The sequence below is a fragment of the Takifugu flavidus genome, chromosome 11 (genome assembly GCF_003711565.1).
Source record: "Takifugu flavidus isolate HTHZ2018 chromosome 11, ASM371156v2, whole genome shotgun sequence".
Classification (NCBI taxonomy): Eukaryota; Metazoa; Chordata; class Actinopteri; order Tetraodontiformes; family Tetraodontidae; genus Takifugu; species Takifugu flavidus.
Window position 1 is genome coordinate 14,747,541 of NC_079530.1, and position 16,860 is coordinate 14,764,400.

General features: G+C 46.6%; 1 protein-coding gene across 4 annotated transcripts; it reads right to left on the reverse strand.

The window, feature by feature from the left end:
- Positions 1-360: 360 nt before the first annotated feature.
- Positions 361-15,706, reverse strand: LOC130533862 (semaphorin-4G-like). 4 transcript variants are annotated; one of them, XR_008952688.1, is made up of 16 exons: positions 15,545-15,704; positions 12,772-13,015; positions 9,422-9,570; positions 9,020-9,082; positions 8,830-8,928; positions 8,641-8,734; positions 8,461-8,574; positions 8,144-8,298; positions 6,539-6,714; positions 6,080-6,224; positions 5,290-5,512; positions 5,000-5,112; positions 4,772-4,926; positions 4,567-4,625; positions 1,994-4,189; positions 361-1,132 (listed from the first exon to the last, which is right to left on the reverse strand). XR_008952688.1 is itself a non-coding variant. In XM_057047588.1 (16 exons), the coding sequence occupies exons 3-16, from the start codon at positions 12,899-12,901 to the stop codon at positions 3,225-3,227; spliced, it is 2,640 nt and encodes an 879-aa protein (XP_056903568.1). In that variant the 5' UTR covers positions 12,902-13,015; positions 14,173-14,255; positions 15,545-15,706; the 3' UTR covers positions 361-3,224. The 4 variants fall into 4 exon arrangements, 3 of the variants coding, with proteins under 3 accessions (XP_056903568.1, XP_056903566.1, XP_056903567.1); XM_057047588.1 differs by adding an exon at positions 14,173-14,255 and having other exon boundaries at positions 361-4,189; positions 15,545-15,706; XM_057047586.1 differs by having other exon boundaries at positions 361-4,189.
- Positions 15,707-16,860: the final 1,154 nt, after the last annotated feature.

Consider the following 16,860-nt stretch of genomic DNA (forward strand, 5'->3'; position numbering starts at 1 on the left):
TTAAGGGTGTTTGCTGCACCGCTGATGATATGGAATTAGGAAAGTTGGCAGGTTCTGAGGTTACTGACGAGAAAAGGGTCAAGTAGATGATAAAAGCAACTGGATTCAGTCACAGAACCCCGTCTCATCTTATGATATTCTCTGTGTTTTGTCCCAGAGGATACTGGGGGGGCAGCTGAATATAACTGATCTCGAAGCCATCGAGTCTTTGCATCGGCGTGTGCTGAGCTGATTTATAGCCCTGGGCTGTGCTGGAGGACCTCCAGCAACACTGGAGATGCCCCCGCCACCGTGGAGCAGATTCACCTACCCGTCTCTGCCAGAGACTAAGAATCACACAAGCAATGATGAGGCTCCAAAAACACCGAGGCACAAAGATTTATTTCCCATCACCTCAAGTGAAATGCGAAGAACGACTGTTGCTTTGTTAGTTTAGGATTCGTGTGCTCAAGCGTGGATTAACGTGCAAACAGAGCTCAAACCAAACGCATGTACAGTAAATTAGAAGGTATTGAACATTAAATTACACAGTGCTGGTACAGCTTCTGCATGCAGTTGCTTATTCTTCTTCTGGGTAACATAGTTTGTGCAGCAGGGGACACTCGTGGCCCTCTCGCCTCTCAGGATGAGCTCTCACAGCGAGAAAACAACACAATGTACAAAATTACAAAATAAATACAGATCTCAATATTATTTTGGGGGGATTTCTCAGTAAAATCCAACAGCTCGGACACTTTAGGAGATTCCTTTTACACTCGGAAAACAAAGCAGGTTTGGAAACTGAATCGTGCAGCAAAACCTAGAAAGAGGCCATTATATGTCAAGTTTGGTGTTATCAGGTTACATCATACAGAGGCAAGGATGCTTACACACACTCTCACACACACACACACACACAGTGGCTTTGTGAGGAGCAAATGTTGCTCAGTAAAATGCTGGAGGCAACCATTTTTATTCCAGTTGTGCAGGAGGGGAGCAGCAAGTCGGTCCGCTCTGTCTCCCCTGACTTTGATGGTGAATTTCACTTCGGTCAAGCGCAGCCTTGCAGCATTTATCCTGCTTTCATTTTAAGGGAATGCGCTGCTTTCCTTGGGAATTAACGGGAATTTAGATTGGCCGGTACTCGTCAGACCTGTGACAGAGGAGAAGAACGGGCAGCTCAGGCTATTTGAAACGCAGCTGAAAGTGTCGAATAATTAGCAATGCTGATTTCAGTGGTGTTGTTTTTAAGCCGCGCCGGGTATAAACAGAACAAACGAAGCCTCCACCTTAGCTTGTCTCCCGCTTTGAAACGAGGGCAAAGGGCTTTAATGAAGGCTCTTAAAGCGTGCAGCTATGTCCTTCTCCTTTGATCACTGCAGCTAGACTGGAAAGACTAGAAAGTGTAGCTCTCCCGAGCACCCAGAGAGGAGGACAGGATCTCGCAGCATGCATCACAGGCTGTGATGTGAGGCTGCATAATTAACGGTGACGTGCATTCTCCTATATGTACACAAACAGGAGTTTGTTTCTGCTTTCTTATCACAGCAAACCTCTGAGGAGACCCCTCCTCTTCCTCCCTCTGCACTCAGGTCCGGCTTTGAAGCGACAAGTGTTTAATTAATGCTGCAGTCGGGGGCCGACAGTCAGCTGCGTCAACGTGTGATGAGCTTCTATATTAATGAGAGTCTTGGACATTAGGAAGTCTAGAGCAAAAGCATCCTTCAACATTCAAATGTCCTTCTTTATTCTCTTTCTTTCAATCTGGAGCAGGTTTTGACAATATTTCCCATTTTTATTTGATGCTTCGACTGATTTGAAACCACCCTGACAGGAGCTGCTGGCATGCAAATGGATTTAAATGCACTAAAGTGTCGTATACTTTTTTTTCCCTCTGTCTGTGCGATCTCATAAAAACAATAGATCAGTGAGCACCATAATCCGTTCCCTCGAGTGCTCATTGGGCGAAATGCCCCTGCAGGAGATGCACTGGTGAGATACAAGAATGTTTTACCTCGGTTTCTTTCAGCCGGCGTTGTGCCCACTAGCCTGTCGTTTGGAGTTAGTCTCACACTGAATATCAGTCCTGCGGTGGATTCAGCCGAGGAGAGCTCAGTATTTTTCATTCTAATCCACTTGACTCGAGTCCAGGTTCAGCAGACAGCTGTGGGCATCACTGTTGCAGTTCCTCACACTGAGAGATGGACAAGAATTAAGCTCCTCCATCCTGCTGTTCCTCACTGGCTCATAATTCTGTAAAAGCTCCCCGTGAACTTCCCAGTGCACTTTAAAACAGAAGTGGAATAAAATCTGTACAAGACAGTTTGTTCTGACAATCGTTAGGTGAAATAATCACTATTTAACATTATTGTTAACATATTATCCCCATGTTTAGATGTTAAATTTATATTTTCAGTTAAGCCTCATGCAGCTAAACTAAACCTTCAATACTTTACAGCTTTATTTGATTAATTATGGATTAGGGCTCTAGAAAAGCCATTCTGCATTAAGTCACTTTAAAATAATACATTTTTGGCTCATATTATTAAGGACTTTGGAAGTCAAAACTGGTTTGTGCAGTGGCTGATTCCTTAAAGAAGATACAGTTTATTGCTAAATAAAAAAGACATAAAAGAAATACCTTATATTATTTTGTATAGTTATAAAACAAAAAGAATAAAAAAACTCATTCATTAGCTCCATATTATTATGAATCATAAGATCAAATCATGATTAATTCACCACTTGTGTGGTAAGAAATTAATACCATTTTATTATCTCATGCTGATAATAGAAACTGCTTAATTCATCCTTAAGAGTGAAAATACTGACTTAAGGATGCACTGGCCTCCTGTTTACTTGTCAGTGCAGACAAACTTGGGCTGTCCACAGCTGAAACTGTAAATCCAGATGCCTAAAAGCAGAAGTCTTCACACGTGCACTGATATGTCAGTGGGGCTCTGCTGCCTTCGGTTGATCAGAGATCCGTCTGTGGGTGAACGTGCAGCCATGATCCTGTGGCCATTGCTGAAGTGAGGTAGATGAAAGTCGCTCCTTCATGGTGATTACGTCATCTGATCGGTTAAAAACTGTAGGAATGTCTCAAAGTGGAATAGTGTTCTAAGCCCATGTACATAAGACTCCTCCATTGCTTTAGTCCTCAACAATTGTGAGTCGTGTTACAGGCACTTCTGCACCAGGTACAAACGCTTCAGTCCTCCTACCACAGGGGGCGCTGCATCTGTCTACACGGAGCTCTCGTCCGGGCTGGGTAGCAGCTGCGTGTGTTTCCTTTTCTCTAGGATCCTGTTTAGCTCCTCGGCAAAAGAGTCGCTCTGCCGCAGCAGGACGTAGCTGTTGCCGTTCATCCTCCTCAGCACGCTGGGCAGCGTGGCCGAGAGCCCGCCGGTGAAGTCGCACTCTGGGGGGGAAAGCTGCAGACTCGGTGGGGGTGGGGGGGCTGGGGGAGGGTGCCCTTTTATGGGTGTTCGGTTACCCTCGCCGGGGACAATCTGGAGAAAACCTCCGTCGTGGATGCTGCCGTTATGCGGCTTTGAAATGCCGTTACCAACACCGTTGCCGTTACAGTGGCTCGATATGGTCTTGAGCTCCATGAGGGAGGAACTTCGGTGGTGTTTTTGCTTCCTGTTGCCCCTCTTATCGGGCCGGTAGGCAGCCGCCGCATCGCGCAACGAGTACCTCCCTCTGTGTCCCACCTGCAGGCAAAAGCCTACATAGATAAGGACCACAGTGAGAACCACACACAGGCTTCCGAAGATGGTTACCAGTGACAGGTACATGGCCTCCAAATTCGTAGAGGAGAGAAGCTCTGGGTGGGGGAGAAGAGGGGCGGGTGGTGGGAGGGGTCCTTCAGAAACAGGAGACTCCGTGGGTGTCTGCAAAGTGGCGGAAACTCTCCTGGGAACAGTTGAGAGTAGAGGCGGGTCCTGGTGGACGGTGATGTTGTAGGAAACGACAGCGACCTTGATGCTGTTCTCAACGGCGTAGCAGGCGTAGAGGCCGCTCTGGCTCTGCTGCGCCTCGATGATCAAAAGACCGTCGGTGCCCGTCCGGTAGCCGGAGTCGAGGCCGTAGCCCTCCAGATGGCCGCCATTTAAAGTCCACAGCGGATTGGCCAGGTTGGAACTCAGCTCGCACTGCAGCAGCGCATCATCGCCCACACGTACAGCCCGGCGCCGCACGACAGCTTCTGAAACACGCATATTGGGGCGGTGAGAGAACCCAACTAGACAGGACGTTTTAAACTTATTGGAGAGGTGACTGGTAACAGAGAGGGAGCTTCAACCTTTTTGAATCTGTGGAACGGGAGGAGCGATTTGCCTGCCTTGAATATCAAACAGACATCTCTCAGGAGATGGCAAAATGTGATTAGAAAAGGGAGGAGAGGATTTTGCCAAGGCAGTGAGCATAATCAACTTTCAAAGAAGCCTTTGCGGCGTATGATGACAACTAAGCATCTTTCAAGTTCTCCCTAACAATCTATTTTCGATCTCTGCTTTCATCATTCTCGTGTGAAAAGGAAGCTTTCTCCCTTTTCAAGGCGTGGGAGATGAGACGTTTTCATACCCTTTCGTGTGTTCTCACATCCTCTGTTACCCTGCTGGATGTCCTGGATCAAAGTGGATCTGTGAGAAGTGGAAGCACAAGCAAAGACGTGCTTAAAAGTACGAGGACTTACTGAATGTATGGGCAGTGTGGTGCCACAGCTCCGGCTTGGCATCCTTTTAGCGAGCGATATGTCAGTACGCGGCTGATTGAGATCAACGCTGACCTGTTCATGTGTGGCAGGATGTCCACGCACGTCGTTTCATTCCAGGCACAGTGAGGATCCCTGGCGAAGATGCAGTCGTAGCAGGAGACGTACCTCTGACAGCTGGAGAGGGGGAGCTGGACCACGCCTGACGGGGAGGTCAGGTACACGCTCATCTGGGGAAGAGGGTAGATTCATTGGGCGTGACAGAAACGACGTGTTTGGATGTTCCAACGCTCGATGGGCTACCTGCTTTTCAGAAATGGCGACATTGTTTATGGGCTGCTGCTTGAAAGCTTGGAGCTCCTCGATGATGTGCAGCTGACCCCCAACGTCAACAGCTTTATGTAACCAGCCTTGATCTGAACGAGGGCACACGGTGGAGAAACGCTGTCATCAAATTCTTGGAATCATTTTGAATTTCTGTATTGACTTGAACTGTACTACTTAAGATTATAAGTATTGCACACAATTATTTAAAAGAATGTACAAACATTTATAATAAACAGGCTCGTCGATTTAATGCAAACTAATGTTACCTGTGCCCACATACAACACATGGTATATACGTCCATCCAAGCCTTGGGTCTCAAGGGCGGCCATGTGTGTGTAGTCTGTCGTCCTGCTGAACAGAATGGGCTTTCTGTATGAAGGTAGGACCTGCCGAGCCATCAGAGGATGCCTCCTGACGAAGTTGAGCACGTCATCAGGCAGGGCGGTGGACGTGTTCAGGCCCCGCGCCCTCAGGCCATCGGTTATACACTGCAGGTGAACCAGGACAGTCAATATGCAGTTGAACCTGGAGGATGTGTGACCTCAGCTGGTGGGCGCTGGCTTTGTGTGGGGTCAGCGTCCAGGCGAGCGTCCCTCCGTCCACCTGAGTAAGGGGACGTGCTCCTTTCCTTTGTGGGCTTTTTTAAAAGGACTTCAGCACACTGCGCTAAGAAGCTTTCATGCTCTAAAAATAAAACCCCTGCAGCTGCACCCTTCTGTTTATTGCCGATGTTAAAATTAAGTCCCATAAAGTGTTGAAGTGACACCACACTGGAGGATGTCCCACGCCGCGGCTCTGGGTGCCTCACTACGCCATTGTCACCAAAGCTACAGGCTGAAATTAAGCAGCATGAAAATTGGTTTGAGAAACCTAAGCTGATTGTGCTTCGAGTCTCATCCTTGCGGCGGTCGCTCACACCCTTTATCGTTCCCCCCCCATCTTTTCCCCCACACTTCCTAACGGATCTGAACTTTGCTTCATTTTTCTGGTGCATGGATGACGAGGGGTGATGCATTTCTATATTTCATCTCTGGAATTAACGTGTGTGTGTTTACCGTTCCGGGTCGGGGATCGGGGATCTTTCCAGTGTAAACCTTCCACTCGGATCTGGCGCCCTGGATTTCCATATAAGGTCCTTCAAAGGCCTCTTGCACAACAGACAGGGAATAGCGGCACACTGCAGAGGCCTTTACATTTTTCCTGGAAGGCGATGCAGACAGAGTGAGACAAAGAGCAGAGCAGAGCCTTAACAGCAGTAAACCCAGATATGTTATCAGTAGACAGATGTTTATCTAGCTGCATGCAATTTACAGTTATTATGCAAAAGCCACTTTGTTATCTTTACATCTCGTATATTCACAACACAGCAGCACAGAGAGGGAAACTATTCAGAGTATTTCAATGCAAGGATGTGGGACCTTTACCGGGATTCTGTTTGTGATGTCAGGAAAGGAAGCAGAATTGATTACTGCCTCATTTGCATTTGCATCCTCAAATAACCCGTAGATACTCACCACTCCAAGCCAAAGATGCCGTAGAAGAGTGTGTCCTCAGGCGCACGGCCGTGCAGGACGAAGACGCTGCGCAGTATGTTGAAGTGAAAGTCGTACTCCTGCAGGGAGCAGAGCAGCCTGGCCTTGAGGAAGGATGTCCATCGTTTCTGGAGAGTTAACTGTCCTCCACGGTCCCCCTGAGGGAAGACGATGGAGGATTAGTGTATAAAGGAGGACAGTGTGAGCATCAGGGGTCGCATGAGGTAATCCCTGGATAAATGACAAAACCAACTCATCATTTGGCTCAAAGTGGCACACAAGAGGAAGTGAACCTCCTGAAGAGAGCAACAGATGGTAGAAGAAAGGAATAACAAATATAACAGGACTATGGTCTGATACCTTATCAGCCCAATAGACCACTCAGAATGCTGGTCTACTTGTGGTTCCCAGAGTTTCTAGGAGTAGAATGGGGGGCCGGGCATTTAGCTACCAGGCCCCCCTGCTATGGAACCAGCTCCCTGTCCAGGTACTCCATCGCTACTTTTAAGATCAGACTCAAAACCTACCTCTTTGAAAAAGCTTATTGTTACTAATTCAGTAGTTCCAGTTACTATCATAGACAGAAAATTATCACACTTAGGGGGTCGTCTAATCGTTAGGTCACATCTTAGCTATGCTGTTATAGGCCAAGGCTGCCGGGGTCCGGAAACATGATCACCTGACAGGCCTCTGTCACTCCACTGGGTCATGGTTTCCTCTCCTCTCCTCTCCTCTCCTTTCCTCTCCTCATCAAGCAGACTAGTTATGCTGAATCTTGCGTAGTTTTTCTGCTTCTCCCCTCCCCCCTTCTATTTATTTACAGGTATCGCCGTCCTCGGAGCTGCATAATGACCTCCGGCCCCGCTGAAGTGATTGTATATCATATTTTTGTGTGTGTTTCTGTGCTCTGTGCCTCTCCTCTCCTCTCCTTTCCTCTCCTCTTTCCCCTCCTCCTCCTTCGCCTTCTCCTCTCCTCTCCCTCTCAATCTCCTCTCCTTTCCTCTCCTCTTTCCCCTCCTCCTCCTTCGCCTTCTCCTCTCCTCTACCTCCCCTTCACTCTACTTCTCCTCTCCTCTCCTCTCCTCTCCTCTCCTCTCCTCTCCTCTCCTCTCCTCTCCTCCCCCTTCTCCTCTCCTCTCTACCCAGCCCCCCCATCAGCAGGAGGGTCCCCCTACATGAGCCTGGTCCTGCTCAAGGTTTCTTCCTGTTAAAGGGGAGTTTTTCCTTGCCACTGTTGCTTGTCTGGGGTCAGGCCCTGGGATTCTGGAAAGCGCCTTGAAACAATTTTGATTGTATAAGACGCTATATAAATAAAGATTGATTGATTGATTGATATGGCTTTCTTTTTTCAGGCCACTTAAAGGGTAATGAAAATGTTATGACAGGTTCCCAATAGCGAGAGGCACTTAGCAAATGAGATGTGTGCTGCATGTCGATCAAAATAACCCAAATAACCTGCTGATTGAGGCACCTGTGATCGTGTGATTTTGCTCTCATCATGAAAAGAAGAAGTCAGTCCTTCATCTTTTAGGCAGCAGAGGAGGCCGCTCCTGCACTCATCGGTCAGGTGAATCGAGCTACACTTACTTTACAAACCCGGGCCACTGCCGCCACTCTGCTCTGGCTGTACGTGGACGTCCGTTCCTGGCTCCTCTCAGTAAAGAAGAAGTACAGCTTATCGTCATCGCCAGTGCTGCTGTCCAGGCTCTCTCTCACCAGTGAGGAGCCCACAAATTCTGCCTCTGTATGGGGAAAACATAATGAATTCTGCTTTTTTGTAAGAATTTTTTTTGTTTGTAATTTCAACCCAAATGGACGGGCGTAAATGTTACTGATTCGACGCATAAACCTGGCACGAGCTAAGACCTCCCTCACACCCATACAGGGGATCTTTTATCACTCACCATCTAGCCAGCGTGTGGGAGCGTCTTCTGTCCTCAGTGTGGGAGACGGAGAGCTGCGCCGGATATCTGGAAAGCTCCTGAATTCATACTGGGAAGCAGTATAAATCTGCTGGTCTGAAGAAAGGGCACATGATCAGCTTGGCCCGCTGGTTGAAGAGACCAATGGTTGAAGAAACCTACCGACAATGAGGCCAGTGTAGCCTGTCGTGGGGCCATAGGGGCATTTGTCTCTGCCCTCTACAGGCTGAGATGACATCACAAACTTGTCTTCATCCTGCAGCGACGATCACAAAGAAGTCAAAATGAAGCAGGAAGGAGAAACAGACGGCTCTCGCACTGCTGAAGTAAGAATGGATGTGTTTATCATACGATGTATGCACAGAGCGGTCCGAAGGCATGGGTCCCGCACATGTAGAGGTGGGTGGAGTTGAACCGCTGGAGGAAGCGAATGTGATTGAAACACTCCGTCTGAGAAGTTAGAGAAGACTTTGGTTGAGATGCAAGAACACACAAACGACAAAAAGAAAACCCTGAGGAAGAGGCACAAACCAACGCCTACCTTATTATCTTTTCCCTTGAGCAGACACTGATTTTTTTGCTCCGGGGAGGCCTCCCACTCAATCTAACATCGACCACATGGGAAAACAGAGAAACGATGGATGGTTACATCTAAATGCACCAGCAGAGTTTTCAAATTCCTCTCTGTACAGTTTATGTTAAAGAAAACAGGCTTTATTTGAATGATAAGCATAAAAAAAGGGGCAGTAAATGAGCACTATAAGACCGCAACATGCTTCATTTTGAAAGAATGAAAGTACGAGAAGCCACAGGAATAAATGCTGCCTAAAGACGACACGCTGTTGTTTATTCCTGGTGAAATGCAAATGACGCCATTAGAGGATTGAAGAATCGGTCGCTGAGGCGCAGAGCGTGCACCAACAAGGAAACAAAACAAACTCACAGCGAGAGCGGCGCTGGCTGAGATGTTGGACGCGTTGAGGGCAAACACAGCCCCGCGAGCCCCGACATAGAGACGCTCGCTCCCAGCCTCCAGTAGCACCGTGCTGTAGTTGACTGCAGGGGCCTGGAAGCGCCTGCAGCCCTGAAGACCTGAGGAAATCCAGGAGAGAGGAAGAGGATGCATTAATGAAGATGTACCATGTTCTGAATAACTGCAGTGATGCCCAGTCCAATTGGCATTCCTCTAGAGGAGTATTGAACTGGAGCACAGCAACGGGCTGATTGGCCGGGGGGGGCAGAGAAGATCTGGAATCTTTTTGGAATCTTCTCACCGGGGCTGCTGCGCCAATTTGTGAGTTCTGCACGAAGACTTTACGTGTTGATTTTAACCCAAGTCGATGAAGAAAATCCATATTTGTAGGCCTCAAAAACAGTGATCAAACCGTTGCTGCCGGGGGGGCCACGGCGTGTTTGCTGCATGAGAATGAGCGAGGCCTCAATCACACCTGACAGAAGGAGAAAAGCGTGAGCGAGAGACGTCTCTTCATTTCACATGATGGATCGTTTCTTTTCCACTCTTGAGCGCCGGTTCAAAGGTACAAGCGTGCACAGCTCTTTGATTCTGAGACTTGGCCCAATATCAAAATAGAGCAAACCTGAAGCACACAGGAGCTGATTTACTGGTTATTTTTAAACATTTCTCAGTTTGAGCACTGAATAAAGTCATGATTTTGTCTGGTGTATATTTATTCTAAACAATATTAAAACCAAATAGAATATTACTGAGAGTAACTACATTAAATATGAGCTCTTGTAGAAGTTTTTAAACCTGTGAGATGTTGGCAGATATTTGACAGCAAGAGTCGTATAATTCTGAAGCATTTTATGGATTAATAATACTTTGTCTTGATTATTTTGATTCAGTGTTATTAAGATGCCTTCTGACAAACATTTGCAATATGTATGAGGTTTACTTCTTAAATATGAATGCAAATGTAAATCATTTTTATCCTTTTATCTCTCAATAAAATCAGGTTGCACAACTGGAAACGGATATTATTCTCTTTAACTTGTTCTTTATATTTTTTCATGCTGAAATTGTTAAAGGCGCCATAGCTAATAATATACAGAAGATAATTTTTCTTTATTTCTCTGTGTTATCAAACCCAGATATCTATTTAGTAGAGCAACTGAAACATAAAAATAATATGGACCCTTTTCTGCTTTTCTATGTCCAACAGTTGAACAGGCCCACATCTGCGTGGTGTCTGCGTGGTTCCTCAGCTTTTTGTGTTCCTTATTCAATTTTCCAGGCTATATTTGGGTACAACTGTTATACAGGACAAGACACACACACACACACACGCATACACATCCAAACACACACACACTCTGAGAAGGCCTGTCATGAGGCCATTTGCAGAAGCCATGCATGTTACGTAACTCTTAAACATTCGATCCATCAGGACTCCACTTTGCCTGGGTAAACATGTCACCACTGTCAACAGACCCGAACGCACGCGCCGTAACAGGGAGGGAGGGAGGGAGAGCCCTCTGGGTGCGTTAGTGTTATAACAATATCCACGAAACAACACTGATATGAGGAATGAGCAGCCTGTGATCCACCTACTGTCTAATGTGACCAATGCTGTGACGTGTCGACTGTCAGCTTTGATGGCACTGAAACTGTCTGGAGAATAAAACCTCTCAGTGTCACACTGGCTCCATCCTCAACCGATCCACTAAAGCCTTCACGGTTACCATGTAAGCTGTCATTAAGATTCCTATCAGCTGCTGCACACACAAACACACACACACACACACACACACACACCTGCTCACGACAGCAGCAGCAGCAGCAGCAGCCAGATCTCATCACGGTGCACTTGTGGGTCATCAGGTATCTTTCTTCCCTCTTTCTCAGCAGGAGGAAGAAGAGAATCACCTGTATGGGATTTCTGGGACAATACCTTTCCGTGCCTGACATGAGTGCATGTGGGTGAAGACAATGCAGCGCAGCAGAGGGAACTTTCAGGAGTGCAGCTTGAGCATCGGGGCACCATAGACACCGGCAGCTACATTCAAGATCAGTTTACGTGAGAAGCCTCTCCTGGATCCATTCACAATGGAAGGTGTGAGAGGGCAGTTTGTGAGGCCCAGATGATGTTATTTACTGAGCAAACACAGAGGAATCAGCCGATCAGCACGGAACACAGTGTTCAGTGACACGAGCACGTACACAAACCCGCTGAACCTTTTGGCTCTGAAGGTGCCAGTCTTGCATTTAAATTCTCCCTCAAGTGTCAGGCTTGTTTACAGTAACCTGACGTGCACGCGAGCCCGACAGGCGCCGCCGAGTAAACTAATTTAAACCCGCAAACTCAAAAACACCCGACAGCTGAAAATCAGTGTGTGCAGAAGGTATTGAAGAGGCAACAGCAGCTTTCCCTCTCCTCAGAAATGAGATCTGTTTTGCTGCTCTATGCTAGCACACTTCTAAAGACGATGTGAAAAGAACTGAAAGCAGGTAACTACGCCGCACATTTTGAAGGCTTCGCCCCCAGGTTGCCAAGACACACTGAGATTAAATGGATTAGCGGTGAGTTTGCATATCGAAGCCTTTTGATCAAGCGTCAGAATCAAAGTCCAGAGATAATGAAGAGGTTGCGCGATTTGAAGAGGACAGCACGACCATGAAAAGTGCAAATGAATGAAACGGGAAGCTTTCAGACTACATATAAGGATGGATGGCAGAGGAGTGGATGAGAGGGTGAAGGCGCAGCAGGCGAGGAGATGAATCATGTAGGAGGGATGTGGGCTGTTCACGCCCTGACTGATAAATTAGAAAAACTGAGATAAAGAAGTATCAGCTGAGGTTCAGGACAAGTGGAGCGAAAGAGGAGAAGGAGACGGATAACGAGCAGGCGTAACCTGAGAAAAGAAATTAAAATACAGACGGGGGAACACGGTCCACCTCACCGAGCTCACACACACACATAAAACACTGTACACAGCAGTCTTGTGCCATACAACTGTTGTCATGGTTACGGTCCTTCTCCACCAGCTACAGTGATGTGACCCTCCTTGGATGTTCTGCAGGAATGCAAGTGCGAGTTGCCTCATAAGCCGAGGTATAAACGATCGTTCCAGGTTCACGTTGATGGAAAAGTGATTTTAAAATGATTTGCACTGCATCAAAGGGCCGTTGACTCACACGTTCCAGATGCTACAGCTCGTTATCGTCCCCCCATCAACTGACAGGTCCGTGATCAAACCTTTGCGCGTCATGTATAGTTGAGTTAAATGCACTTCTAATCCCGATGTAACTGGTTTACGGGCGTTTGAGCTCACCGCTGCTCGTCACGGTAACACGTGGAGTCACATCCAGTTCCTGCGGCGTGAAGATGTAGCCAGCTGTTGCGTACGCGCAGCAGAGCAGCGGCAGCAGCCGGGCAGCAGCGGAGGATCGGGTCTCCCGCATCTCGCCCCGGAGTCTCGTGGCAGTCTCGCAACTCACAAGGGTGCTCGCACTCACACACCCACAGAATCGGAGTGGCGGGTAAGGAGGCAGCTTCTCGCCATACTGCACAACGACCTGCACGGAGAGAAGGACAAGAGGAGCGGCGTCAGAATGGGGACATTTCCTAAGTGATGGATTAGCACCTTTTAAACCAAGAAAAAAACAGGTTTTCAACCATTTTTGCTCCGCTCGACTAAATAATTTACTTACACTTGTGCTGGGTCCAAATAAAAGCAAAGCTTGTTTTTTTTGATCAATGGCGCTCATAATAACCAACTAGCTTTTTGGTAGTGTGCCGCAACCAAACACACACACTGATAAATATCACCGACCAAACAATGACTGTCAAAAAAGCTTCCTTGTCAGAAGGCAATCACTCGAGTACTGAGCGGCCACGTGGAGAAACTTGTTTTGTAACCAGATTAAACAGAAAAGAAAGAACAGGGAGAGTGAAATAACATCACAAATAAAGAGTCTATTCAGGCGCACGGACCGCAAATAAAGGAAGGAGTCGCCGAAGTCGGTCTCATCAGAACGGCCGGCTCCGCCTCCCGCTGCCTGACGTCGATGAAACAGCCGAGGCGTCGCATTACGTGACGAACAAACGCGCGCAGCATGCAGGTGTGGACGTCCGCGATGCCGGACTGAGTGTGTTTAACTGTAGGTAGAAGCAGTGAGTCAGGGAGATGCAACACTGCGTGCACGCTGACCTTTACTGCCCACCGTTCCACCCACAGCGCGGAAGAGTAACTCTCAGTTCTGCCGATATGGGAAAAAATACACGAAAACACCCCGAAACATTTTTAAACTCGCCCTCCTGCGATCGCCACGCCACTGGTTTAGGATATTTTACGCCAACAGTTTCTGACTTTCTTAGAAGCGGCGCCTTCAGGTTGTCGATGACGGGAGTGCAGGCACCACAAAGGACCAGAACAGGCAGTCCTGGTCTCAGTCAGGCCACCAGGTTATCAGCATTCAAGCCTCAGAACTGAGACTTGATGGAGGAATAAACTATCCTGTAAAATACCAGAGAGCATCAAGCCAGAGGGTAAAACGCTGGTAATTCTAACAGCAAAAAGGACGCAATTACGGCATTTTAAATTCTCCATCATCTAAAATCCATTCCTCTGAGTGCCCAGAACCCCCCAAAACACAGAGCTTTTTAAATTATTAACAGGCTACAGAGAAGCCCTGTCAGAATATAGAGGATATAGAAGCGTAGAAGGTCTGACCCAGACGGGAGCTGATCGGTCTCCCTGCTGTCCTCATCGCCGGCCGTCCCACGACGTCCACTTGCAGTCAATTGTGAAACTGTCTGAATGGAAACCCCGCACCGACAGTCCAACCAGATGAACGTCAATCGTCCCAGGCAACAGTCAAATCAACTGAGCGGTCCGACGTCTGTAAAACCCTTTTTGTTTCTCAAACAGACAAAAAGAAGCCAACGGAACCGAGCTGCGTCTGTCCTCGGGGTTTGTGTTTTGCAGTCTCTTTGTGAATGCAACACTGGGACTTTTAAACCAGCGTTTTATACTGATGCTACACTGACAATCAGCAAAAGAGACAAATGCTGACAGGCTGCTACTGTACTGTTGTTCACCCCCATTTGAAATCATGCACCAAACAACTTTGTGTTATTTGTGAGACCCTTTTTTTTCAGCTTTTCTCAGGCAGAGCAGGCATTCAGTCAATCCCACAACATAAATGTACCTGTGGCCGTAAACACTGTTATACAAAGATAAATAGAAAGAAGGAAGTAAGATACTGTATATCTGAGGCATATTAAAAGCAGTATTTATTATAGCAATAGAGCCAACAGGCTTTATTGTCGCCCTTTTGGACTGACTCAATGAGAGGCTCCAGCAACTGTACTCCAAAAGCATTTCTTAATTTATTATAAATGTGTAAGGGTGAAATATTAGCGTGAGAAAGGGGTTAATCTGCCCTTTCAACATTTGGGAAATGAGCACCATCAAGAGAATTAGCTACATAATAACAGTAGGAGTAATGGCATTAGCAGTTATGAGGGCATTTAAAACATGCTTTTCTTGTAATGTGATTACAATATCACGCTCTTTATTTATTTAAACACTCCACAGGTAATAAGTGGGTGAAGCGTGTATTTCTAAGGCCATAATGACAAATGATTAGTTCAGTTCCAGCCATCATTTGTCGGATTAAAGATCCTTCTCTCCTCTCACTTAAATCAGATCGGTGCGTCCTCAGCTCATTGACTGCAATTAAAGCCCCATTTCCCCGTGTCTCCCTCATGGTCCCACCGATGCCTCATCGAGTCTGCATTTAAAACCCCCGGCTGATACGTGTCAGGGTACAATTACGCATGAGTCACTGCGCTTTAAACATGGCTAAAATCCGATTATCCAGACACCAGCGATGGATGCGGCAGGAAGTTACACACAATATTAGAGATGGAAATCGGTTTTTGGTGATAATCACCTCAGGAAACCCTTTAGATCATTTCATATAAAAGGTAATGAGGAGGTTGAAACTAACTGTAAAGCTCGACTGGATAAAGGTTAAATATTGGAAGCGGTGTCACCGTTGGAGAATGTTTAAGAGCGCTGGGTTGTCAAAGAATCTTACCTGAAACCAAAGCGCGAAATCGTTTCTTTCCTCCTAAACGTTCCGACCGGACTTTAGTCTCCGCACGCGCTCACCTCTTACGCTGCCTCTCGCTGAAGGAGGGCAGCGCGCGCAGGCACGAGGCTCCGAGCCGCGTTTCGTCTTGCGTCACAGGTGTCCCGCCCTCTCCGAACTTCTGTGCGCGTTTCCACGCCCACGCACACGGCTAAAGGATCACAAAAACCTGACGACTCACCTGGTTTTCCCAGGTTGCATTGCTCGCGGTCTGACCCGCGCCCCGTTCAACGGCTGCGCGTGGCCTCGCGCTGCCACCTTGTGGCAGGGACAGGAATTACAGGCGTGCGAAGACTGAAAAGATCTATTTATCTATTGATCCCACATGACACTTGGAATGGCTTGTGTGTTGGAGCATAGTAGTTTGTGGTTTATAAGATCACGTTCAGCCACATTTAGAAGGAAATACTGTGATTTTACTCGCACCTTGGCTTTTTAATAACTCATTAGGAGCAGACACCATGTGTCAGTGCCACGTCTAACTGGATTTTATGGGAACTTGTCAGAATTGTAACAAAAATTTCATAGTTATAATATAAATTCTATAAGTATTTTTAATAATTAAATTGTAAATGTGGTGTTTCTTATATTGTTAATGTAGAAACCGTGGGATGATTATTTAAAATGCTTCACAAAACTGCAGAAACTACAAAAGACTTATCTGAGCATTTGCTTTAGCTGTATATTCTGCACATTTAGGCGGTCTTCATTATGGAGCACTTCTTCCAGTAAATAGTAATGCTATGTAATTCTAGAAAGAACCTGATTGCATGCACAAACACAATAGAGAGATAAACACAATTGTGCAAGACTATGTTTACAACGGATAATACAGAGCAGAAATCTCTGCATCTCTTCACTAAATTCAATTAAACGACCGTATAAAGGTCTCACGATGATCTGTCTAGAGCTTTGCCCTCGCTTATTATTGGCTGGATGGAAACTGTCAATTAGAAAATAACCACGAAAAGATAAAAATGTCTGGAAATCTTAAAATTGTAAATGCAGTATTTTTTGAAAACAAAATTGTACAAAAAACACTTAAAGCTCAAGTTCTGCGTTTCAATTTCAGTTTATATTAATAATCAATTTTATTTACTTATGTCAAAAGAAAAGGTAAAACAAAAATAATGGTGCGAATGTCCAAGTAATTAATTAGATTAAATGTGCCCGTAATGAGCTAAACTACCGTACATGTCCAGTAGAGGGCAGCAAACGCCGCATTAGCGGTCCAGCACGTTAGTGCACTAGAGTCACTTAAG

Coding starts and splice junctions, on each gene's coding strand:
- LOC130533862 (XM_057047588.1), bottom strand. CDS start 12,901: ATGCGGGAGACCCGATCCTCCGCTGCTGCCCGGCTGCTGCCGCTGCTC. Junction 4,927..4,999: donor TCGCCATTTCTGAAAAGCAG/GTAGCCCATCGA, acceptor CCTCTTCCCCAG/ATGAGCGTGTACCTGACCTC. Junction 4,626..4,771: donor ATCCTGCCACACATGAACAG/GTCAGCGTTGAT, acceptor CACTTCTCACAG/ATCCACTTTGATCCAGGACA.